Source organism: Nanorana parkeri, unplaced genomic scaffold, assembly GCF_000935625.1.
Source record: "Nanorana parkeri isolate BGI_ZX_2015 unplaced genomic scaffold, ASM93562v1 scaffold240, whole genome shotgun sequence".
Classification (NCBI taxonomy): domain Eukaryota; kingdom Metazoa; phylum Chordata; class Amphibia; order Anura; family Dicroglossidae; genus Nanorana; species Nanorana parkeri.
This window is the reverse complement of record NW_017306508.1, coordinates 700,046-710,377: the sequence shown is the minus strand read 5'-3', so window position 1 is coordinate 710,377 and position 10,332 is coordinate 700,046. Positions and strand designations below refer to the sequence as shown.

The following is a 10,332-nucleotide window of genomic DNA, read 5'->3' as shown; positions in this document are numbered from 1 at the left end:
AAGCTGCATACAAGTGATCTCGGCGACATCAACGGGATCACTTGTACAAAACAAGTGGTGGCTTCCTCCCCGCTGTACATTTAGCTCTGCTTGCCCAAACCAGTGCTAAATGTAGAAAACAACTACCCGCCCGGCACCCGGAACTGCATGTCTCTGGCATCGGGAGATAGAAATGTCCCCTCCCCCCAATGTTAATGTCAGCACTTATCTTAAATGATGTCTCTTAATCCGATCTTCTTCTTCTTTCCTGTCGCTTTCATCTGTCCCTCTGGTGCTGTGGCGGGTCTCCGATCCAGCGCTGACTCCTCTGTCCCTGCAGGCACTTCCTGTCCCACGGTGTCTGCATGCGGGTGCACGCGGGTCCATAGACTCACCTTGCGTCTCTGCTCATCTCCCGTCCGAAAATCCGAACTGCGCATGCGCCCGCCCCAGGTTGCTTTGCTGCCGCCCGAGCAGTTTCGGATTCTTGAAAGGGGAAGTTTAAACCGCTGTTAAAGCGGGTTTTTTTTTTTAAACGTTTTGCATATATCTACTGCTTGCTGGTAGTAGATATATGCAAAAAAAAAAAAAAACGGAGGCTTTAGAAACCCTTTAATTTTACATTTACCAAAACTATGTAATATGAGAAAAATACAGCGAGTCCAGTTGCCGTGACTTATTTTTTACAGATATACCATGGCCTGGATGAATGAGAACCTTCACAGACATATGTAATATGAGGACCTACCTAACCTAATCACTCAACTTCCATCCAATCAGGCCGGCCCATGTACTACATAGTTGTTGGTAGATCTAAAGACAATTGTACAACCAGATCGCAATGTGTGTGGTGAGCTTTTCTAGAGGACTTGCCAACTCAAAATTGGTGAGATTTTATATAAATCTTCTCGATGTATATTCACAGTGTTTTTGTAAAACTTATATAGAGATCTGTTGTTGTTGTTTTTGGCACCTGTAACCCTGTTTTTTATTCCTTCACAGAGGGAACGTCTTCGAAATATCGAGAGAATCTGTTTCCTCCTGAGAAAGGTGATTTATATATTACAGGACAAATTACATAAAGTTCTGTGAAGCTTAACACATGATATTGTCATTGGGAAAGTCACATTTAATCTGCATATAGAAAAAAAAAAAACCTGGTGATCCTGCCATGAAGGTATATGTTCAGGCACTTCCTGTTGTAGAGTGACAACACTCTGTCCCAACCATGACCCTTAGTTCTCACTCTGTCACACGGGCTTCCGAGGGAGACACCAAGTAGTCATATCAGCACCCATTATGTAGGCATGATCCACTGTTGTCACCATCTGGAAACCCAGACTGAGAAATGCCATGTGGCCATCACTGGAGTGCATGTAGATAGGAAGTGGCAGCAAAAAGTCTGAGGAGATCAGCAATACTGAGATACAACAAAAGATAAAAAAAGGTGACCACAGGACTTCATTAAAAAAAAAAAGCAATTGTTTATGATTCACAGTGCTTTAGTAAACTAAATGTCCTGATGTCGGGGCTTACATCTACTTTCAATACTTCTAGTTTAGTGTGATATTCAAGTCACATGATATTAGAATTTAAGGCGCTGATGTATAAATCTTCCACCCGGCGTAGAGATGGGTGAATGCCGTTTGCACTGCATTACCGCCACTAGATGGTGCTACGGACAGTGGCGTATCCAGGGTATGCTACATATGGCGCATGCCCAGGGTGCCACTTGAAGGGGGGGCACCACTCCCTGGGTCAGCGAAAGTTTGCCGACCCATGGAAGCAGCTGACTTTTTTACTCTCCCCACCCCTCCCCCATACACATCTCCCTTTTTTAAATATTAAAACCAGATCAAACACATATACATCGCCCAGCAAAGCAGTTCTTTACATTTTCACCCAAGCACTCAGTCACCATGTTAACAAAATGCTCCAACTCTGTCAGCTCGGCTTCCCTAAACTTCCCGTCCAGTACAATATGACAAGGGGCAGAGTAGTCTCCAGCAGGTGTCCATCTGCCAGCTTGGAGAAGCAGAGAGCAACTTGCCTTGCTGTGCCTGGGTGTCTGGAGACACACACAGCTTACTAGCACACAGAAGGGTGGCTCCATAGGACCCTGCAAAGGAAAGGAGCCACTTTAAAACAGGATATCAGGGCCGGTGCTCAAGGGAGCTAAAACTTTTAAACATCCAGGAGTAGCATTAGCTTAAAAACCTTTTGACTTTAATATAATTTTCAGTGTTTGGTAGATACTGTGAGGAGTTTAACTTGCAGTGTTTGTGGTCGTCCTCCCTAAGCCAAAGCACTTCTATAACCTGCGGGAACTGAGAGGACAAAGAAAAGGGTTTTCCAAGCTGCCCTTTGTTTGTATAACTTCTCTAAGGCCTCATTCACATGAGAATCAGCCAGCACGTACAGCTCCGCGCTGCGTATTACTTGCCCCCTGGGCTAAAAGTTGCCAGTCAGCCCCTGATGAGGCCTTAGAGAAGCTTATCATCTGGAGTTCCCCTTTTAAATGTTGCCCATAAAGCAGTTTAAAACGGTAGAAACAGGTTTTATTGCGCTCATCAATTACACGCGAGAAGTACAAAGCGTCCTCGGAGAGCTGCTGTATTTAAGAAGCCACGAGGACCCAAAGCAATCTTGCATATCCTATCACTCATAACAATAGGGCACGGCGGGAGAGCCGCACGCGGGGCTTCCAGCTGAGGACTCCTCCGCAGGAAACAATGGCTGGAAATTTTCCCAGAAAACACGATTTCCGCCTTGTTACTGTAATGAGAATCCGTTCAAATTCATAAAAAACGCAGAGTGCTGCCTGTGTCACGGCTATATTTCAATTTTAAGTAGACGGCGTATTCAACAGCATGCGAAAAAAGGAAAGATTGCCATATTTCAGGCAATAAAGGGCACAGGTGTGTTAGCAGTAAACACAATAGGGCTCATTCACTAAAGCTACGTGTATGTGTGTGCATATAGTGGTTGCAATCCCTGAAGCTGATCATACACTGATGATCTTGCGCAATGGTGCACTCCTAGTTTTCAGCGTACATTAAGCGTCCAAATAATGCTGCACTTGTGGCTCCTGTTTCCTCTAAAATGCACTATAGACTGCCCAAGTCAACATTTTAAAGTGCACCAAATGAAAAATGACATCTGCCTGTCCCTTGCATTAGCAGAGCAGGTCTTGTTATTTGTAACATTTGTATTTTTCCCATTTCCTATAACAGGGTGACAACGCAGCTTGTTCTGCAGCGAAAGCATGCAGCAGCGTTGTCACCCTTTAGACAAAGTAGTCAGATAGAAACGTAGCTTTAAATGGATTTAAGGGGTGTATTTATCAACAATTTGCAGAGCCATTCACCCTTCGAAAATACAAACAAAGGCATAAACGAATTGGCATACTTTCTTTCCAGGTCAAATGTAATATCAGGTTAATACCACAATATAACCACTAGATGGAGCTGAGCAGCATAGGAAATAATAATTTCTTTCACCTAGGATTGACAATTGTTTCTGATTAGATTAAGGCAAAAAACACACCCTATAAATTAAGAAACTAGATTGCTTTTCTTTCAAGCAGATTTTTTTTCTGCCTGAGCAAAATTCACGAATAAGTGTAAAGTAGGGATGACCTTTCAGTTCGAACCCTGCAGGAAGCTGTCAGTGCTGACCAAATCAGCAGCGTCCAGGGCATTGACCGCCCCCCACAGCTGCATGTAAAGGAAGAGGCAGGATGCTGGTGACATCATTGACCTTCTATAGCCACATGGCCATATTTGGTCAATGCCATTGACCAAATATGGCTATGAATATGCCTATAGAAGGACAATAAAGGTTTGGAAATGCCCCGGCTGCAGCTGATAGGGACGGCACTGACAGCTTCCTTCTAGATTTGGATACATTCATGTTTGGACCAAACTCAGACCTACACGGTCGCCCGTCTCGGGATCGCGCGGTCCTGCACAATGCGCCGGCACGTCTGTGGTGCCATTAGAAAATAATGGCACCCACAGCACGATCGGTGCACACCTAGGCGACTCCCGACCGCGTGGTAGACATGTGCACAAGCAAAAAATTTGTTTCCTTTCGTTTTGATTCGGATTTTGCGTTATTTTGTTTTTTGGAATTCGGATCCGAAAGTCAATTCGGATTCAGACGAAATTCGTTAGCGGTAATCTGTACGAATTTTCATTTCAATTTTGTTTCGTTGTCGTTTCGTTTGTTGCAGTAAAGAGACATTTAAGAGGAAAAAAAAGTATTTTTGTTCTCAAGTGTCACTTTGCTGCAACGAAATTTCGTCCAACAAACGAAACTTCGTACAGACTACCGCTAACAAATTTTGGAATCGGAAATTAGGATTCGTTTGCATTCGTTATATCTGTAATTCGGAATTCGCATACATCCGAATCTCCGAATTTCCGAAATTTCATCCGAATTTCTATTTGGAAAGAAACGAATCGCACATGCCTACCGCGTGTCAATCCTAGGTGTTGCCTAGGTGTGCGCCGGCCCTAAAGCTCATCTGGCAACACTGTGTCACCAGCAGCAGGTGTGTAGAGCGCAGCAAAACTCGCATTAAATAAAACGCATATCACAAAGCACACCACAAATAAAGCAGTTGGATCAGAAGGGAAATGCGCATTGAACCAAATTGATGGTTTCCATGTTGGCAAAATTTTTGCCAACTTCAAAATTGTCAACTCTGCGGCAAAATCACTCATTAGGATAGTGACACGGCAGCTACCACTGCTGCCTTCTTCTTCTTTTTTTTTAAAGGTCTAGGATTGTAATTGTCATGAAAGTGTTAAAGATCGCAGCCATACAGGGAGCTGCAAGTCGCTGACCCAGAACAAACTTACAGATGAGCAGCCCTGACTTCACTGGCTGCCTGCTTGTTCCAGGGCAGAGACCTGTTCCCTGTATAACTGAGATTGTTAACCCCTTCATAGCCACAGTCAGTAATGTTTTAGTGACAGAGCTGTCACATCTCCCCCCCCCCTCCCTGCCTCATGAATTACCTTCCGCACACACCTGTTCTTCCTCCACGGCGCATTAAATAATAATGGTTTGTCAAACACGCTGATGCGTTTTGTGGGCAGATTGTGAAAGGCGCTTTCCATTCCGGCACTTCCACAAATATATTTTCATGAATAAAACATGCACCACCAACTAGGCAGAATTAATTATACTGTGTGCTTGTAATGGGATATTAACATAACGTCTCGTGTTAACTGGATAATTGTGTTCCTGTCGTAATGAGCCATAAACGCGACATTTGAAGCGGGATCGCGACCAAACCTTACCTGGCTCCAGCGACTGTCAGGTATGTCTAATGAAATGGCAATAACGCATGCCAACCAATGCACATTCGTCTTCCCCATGCATCATTGAGGAATTGACGTTCTGTTTGTCTTTTTATGTTCTTACTGTACCATTCAGAGCAGTGGTGGTCATCTCACTTGATATAGGGGCGCTCCAGTCTCGATGTTGAGCCTGATGAAGGGAACCTGCGAGGTCCCCGAAAGTGCATGTTTTTCAACTGGCAATCTGTTCAATAAAATGAACAATTGATTATCCTAAAAGGATTTTGGTGTGCTGGTGACACTCTTATCTACCAAACTTATGTAATAGCGGCACCATCCGCAGTCATTTCAGCACCCATCTCTATCATTGGGGTTTCCGGTAAGGAGTTAGACAAGTTCTTCTCTACAACTCCAGTGCGGCCCCTGACATCACCCAAGGGCTACACATAAAACCCCACACTGAGCGTTTTGTAGCGCGCTTTCCGCTAAAAAATCGCTCAAACATGAAGCTCAGTGTAGCTCTTCCAATGCATTTCAATGGAGCTGTTCATATCTCACAGCTCAACAATGTCGCCTGTAGCCGGGGGCGTATCTGCCACGAGGCAAACAAGGCGTTTGCCTGGAGCGGCAGATTCGCTGAGGGCGGCACCGCGAGGGTTACTGACCTGGATGCGATGACGCGGATGTCGGCCTGGAGTGGACGGTGTGTGCAGATGGCGGGGTCTGAAAGCCCGGGGGAGCAGCTGTCCACGGAGCGACGGGTCTGTCCGGGGGGTGGGGGTTGGGGTTGTGCTGTCCGAGAAGCAGCGTGTCAGCCCGGGGGGGCAGCACCAAAGTTAAATACACCGCTGCCTGTAGCTGAAGCTTGTCACTTCAACATGACCTATTTTTCGGTGGATTGGCCAAATAGACTTCAATGGTGTAGCTCAATGTCGCACATTACCAGCGATTTTGCGTGACATTGCACTACAAAAGTGTCACTTTTGCACAGAAACATGCAGGAAACAGGAAGAGGAATTATGTCACATCAAGAACGCTTTTGACTGGATACAGCCCAATGCAGCAGCTACGAAGTCCATGCCAAAAGTAGCGCGACAATACATGCACTGTAGCTCAATGTCGCTCAGCTCAAATCAGCACTGAAAACGTAGCTCAGTGTGAATGGGGTCTAATATTTATTGAATGTGATTCTACAGACAGCTGTCAGAGACTGAAGACATGGTATAGGAGTCATTGGAGACTTGGAACACGCTTCAAGAGATAGTCATAGACTGGATTGAAATGAGAGAAGAATTAATTTTTTCCTGAACTCTTTCTCAAACAATTCATCCCCACACAGCTACCTCCTCATGTATCACTGGCCCCTCCCTTTTAGATTGTAAGCCCTCAGGTGCAGGGCCCTCCTTACCATCCTGTCTTGAATTGCATTGTAATTATGTCTTCCTTGTAAAGCGCTGCGCAAACTGTTGGCGCTATATAAATCCTGTATAATAATAATATCCCACTGCAAACCTTGACCGGTATACCCCTGGTTAGATGGGTGCTGAAGTGATTCTGTGATTGACAACACATGCACCCTAGAAGTAAAGAATATTTCCCTGCACAGAAAAGTGAGCTGAATTGGAGAATTTTTCCAAATCAGTTATGTTGTCCTAGATTGTTCACTTCTCCTGTCTTCTCCAAACTCTTCACCCTTTTCTGAATAACCCTGATAGTTATATATTGGAGACACATTAGAAGAAAGTGCTAAAGAACAATGATATTGCAGCCCCTTTAAAAATCAATAGAGCCCTTAAGGCCCCATTTACATGGGTGGCCGGGGGCGTCCAGATTTGTACTATGTACAAGTCAATGGCCAGCGTCTCTGCTGTTCATATGCAACCATTTATTCGAGCAATACAAACGCATAAGAAGATCCTCCAAAAACAGAAGAAGGCTCCTTTTGTGCCGACCCAATCCCCTGCGGCTGGAGAATTCCCTACCCGCATCTGAACATAAGCAAAGGGGCGGGATGTTCCCGCATCTGAACATAAACAAAGGGGCAGGATGCTGTGATGTCATTGACCTTATATGGCCACATGGCTATATTTGGTCAATGACATTTACCTAATGCGGCCATTAATACTACTTAAACATATACATTTTCACTTCTTCCTGTAATGAAGAATATATTAGAAAAAGTCCTGAACCGGTGATGTCAGATGACAAAATGAAGCTGCTGGAATGATCTTCGAATACAAATGTAAAGAGGAGAGGCCAGGAAATAAGCAGCAAATTAGATAGAATGTATTTGACCCTTTATAAATCGTCCCCTTTAGATGGAACACATCCCGATGAACATATTTCTCAACAAAAAATGGACACAGACTCCATTAAGCAACTTCAAAGGAAGAAGATGAATTTATTAGAGTCGTGATCAAAGTCACGCGTATACTGAAACGGGGATATTCTCCATACAGCCGATACAGCTAATTACTTCCAGCTCATGACATGACAATATTGCTGTGAAGTCTTAAGCCATTCTTGTAATATTGGAGCGCTGCCAAAATCCCTTTTTCTGTTGCGGTCACACAGGAAAGCTGATGAATCAACGCAGATTAAGCTTAATGTTGATGAAGAGGAAGCATTGGATGATTGGAAGGCTGGATTCTAGACGTAGCTGTTCATACGAGGAATGGAGGGTTTTAATGTGCATACAACGCAGAATATGTAGACCAGATTACTGAAAAATAATACACAGCTACAGCTCGCGGTATACTGAGACGCCGCAGTCGGAGTGGATCCCGACCTGGACGTCGGGATCTGCCCAGCTGCGTGAGTGACAGCTGGCTCTGCCTATCTAGAGGCAGAGCCAGCTGTACCTGCCCCCTCCCCCGTCCGTTCTGCCAGTCAGCGCTGGCAAATCGGAGCGGGGAGAGGGGAATCCAGCCCCTCCCCCTGTCACGGCAGAGAGCCGTGACAGGATCGAGAGGTGAGCGAACCCGGTATGTGTTCGCTCACCTCCCGATCTACTGAGCCAACCTGTGACAGTCTCATTGTCACAGGTCGGCTAGAACTATGAGGTGAGTGGAAATCACTCATTTCATAGTTCTCCTTTAAATGTCTGCTGAAGCCAGGCTCACATCTGGGCGACCTGTGACCGCGCAACAATCGTGTACGTTACCGTGCGGACAGCGATTGCGCTGGTGGTGCCATTATTTTCTAATGGCACCCCAGTTGCGCCAGGCAAATTGTGAGGTTTCCGACCGTGCAACCAAACACAATCGTGGCTAAAACAGCGCGTGTTTTGTAAAACAGCCGCTCATCATGTGGCGAAAAAAAAAGTTACATGTACCCTTTTTCTGCGATTTCCGCTCGGATGTAACCCCATGTAAATCAATGGGGGCCATGCAGCAACCGTTGTGTCGCGCGGTCCTGGGACGCGCGTCCTGGATCTTCTAGGTCTGCACCGGTCCTAAGGGTTAGGGAATTATCCAGTTATCGTGGACCTGGTGCCGAGCATTGGGCGTTAAAGTTGATTACTAGGGATGCACTGATACCGTTATTTCGGTATCGAGTAAGAGTACCGATATACTTTTATGGTACTCGTTGATACCGAATACCGAGTACCGGAAGTCCCATTCTGGAAGGCAGGCGGTGTGTAATGACTCGCCATCTGGCTTCCTGATTAGATGGGAATTAGCCGTCACTATGTGACGAGTAAACATGGAGCCAACTTTCTGGCCAATTAGGAAGCAAGGCGCCATGTAATGACCCGGCGCCCGGCTTCCTGATTGGCCGGAAAGCCGGCTCCATGCTCCCTCGTCACGGGGTGACGAGGGAGCATGAAGCCAGCTTCCCGACCAAACAGGAGGCCGGGCAGCGAGTGACAAGGGAGCATGGAGCTGGCTTCCAGGCCAATCAGGAAGCCGGGCAGCGTGTATTGATGCACTGCCTGGCTTCCTGATACAGGAAGTATTGGGCTTGGCATTGGAGCATTTGGGCAAGTACGAGTATTCGCCCAAATACTCGGCATTGGCACAGATATCGATACTAGTATGTGCATCCCTATTGATTATGATCTGTGAGGACATTCAATCAGGACAGTCTGTCAAGGGAAAGATGGCACATCAGATATAGGCATAGGGCACAATATGTCCAGGTCATACATAAAACATTTAGGATCAATTCAATTCAATTCTATTCAGATTTATTTGTCACATACATAATCGTACAAGTATGACATGCAGTGAAATGCTTACACGACTGCAAAAAAGAGGGGGAGGAGTAAACAAGTAAGGGGGAAAAAATCAATTATAATATAAAATATACATATAAAACAATTTAAATGTACATTGACAAAAGAGAATATAAAAATCAAATATTAAAAATTATTAAAAATTAAATTAAACTAAAAATGCAAACTCAAATACAGTATGAAGTGTAAAGTGTGCGGGTGCAAACAGCAGCAATACGGGGTGAATGAATTAAGATGTTGACCAGCAGTGTATTGACCATTCTTTTAAAGTGCAGATGTGCAGTAAATGTGAGTGTAAGAACATTAGTCTAGTCAGGCAGTAAAGTGCATGTCTATGTAAAGATCTGGTTGAGAGACCGTATAGCTTGAGGGAAGAAACTTCTCCTCAGTCTCTCTGTGTTGGCCTTTAGGGAGCGGAAGCGCTTCCCAGACCTCAACAGAGAGAAAAGTCCATTATTGGGATGGCTGAGGTCCCTCACGATCTTCCTGGCCTTGGTCCAGCCCCGTTTGCTCCACATCCATCCACATGTGCCAACGCTCATTAGAATGGGCAACTAACCTATGCACTGTTTTTACAAAAAGTTCAAACACGAAGCACAGGGCATTTACATATGTGTGTTGTGGTGGTTTTTTTTGTACTGTATATGTATATTGGGGTGCTCCTCAAAACGAATGGCAAACCACATATACCATCCGCTAAGGTGCATTGCATTAACATGCATGAGGGCTGAAAAATGGTCTACAATAAGCTCAATATGTATCTTTATTAAATAGCCATGTTCAATTCTTTGTCACCTCCAATGGGGG

General features: G+C 45.1%; 1 protein-coding gene across 2 annotated transcripts in view; it reads left to right on the top strand.

Annotated features, from left to right (window-relative positions):
• CNIH3 (cornichon family AMPA receptor auxiliary protein 3) overlaps nucleotides 1-10,332 on the top strand; it is a 63,839-nt gene that overhangs the window by 44,005 nt on the left and 9,502 nt on the right. The window contains exon 3 of one of the 2 annotated variants that reach the window (XM_018556514.1): nucleotides 982-1,029. The exons of the other annotated variant lie outside the window; for it this stretch is intronic. Coding sequence (XP_018412016.1) covers nucleotides 982-1,029 — 48 coding nt within the window. The remainder of the gene's footprint in view (nucleotides 1-981; nucleotides 1,030-10,332) is intronic. 2 annotated transcript variants of the gene reach the window in all.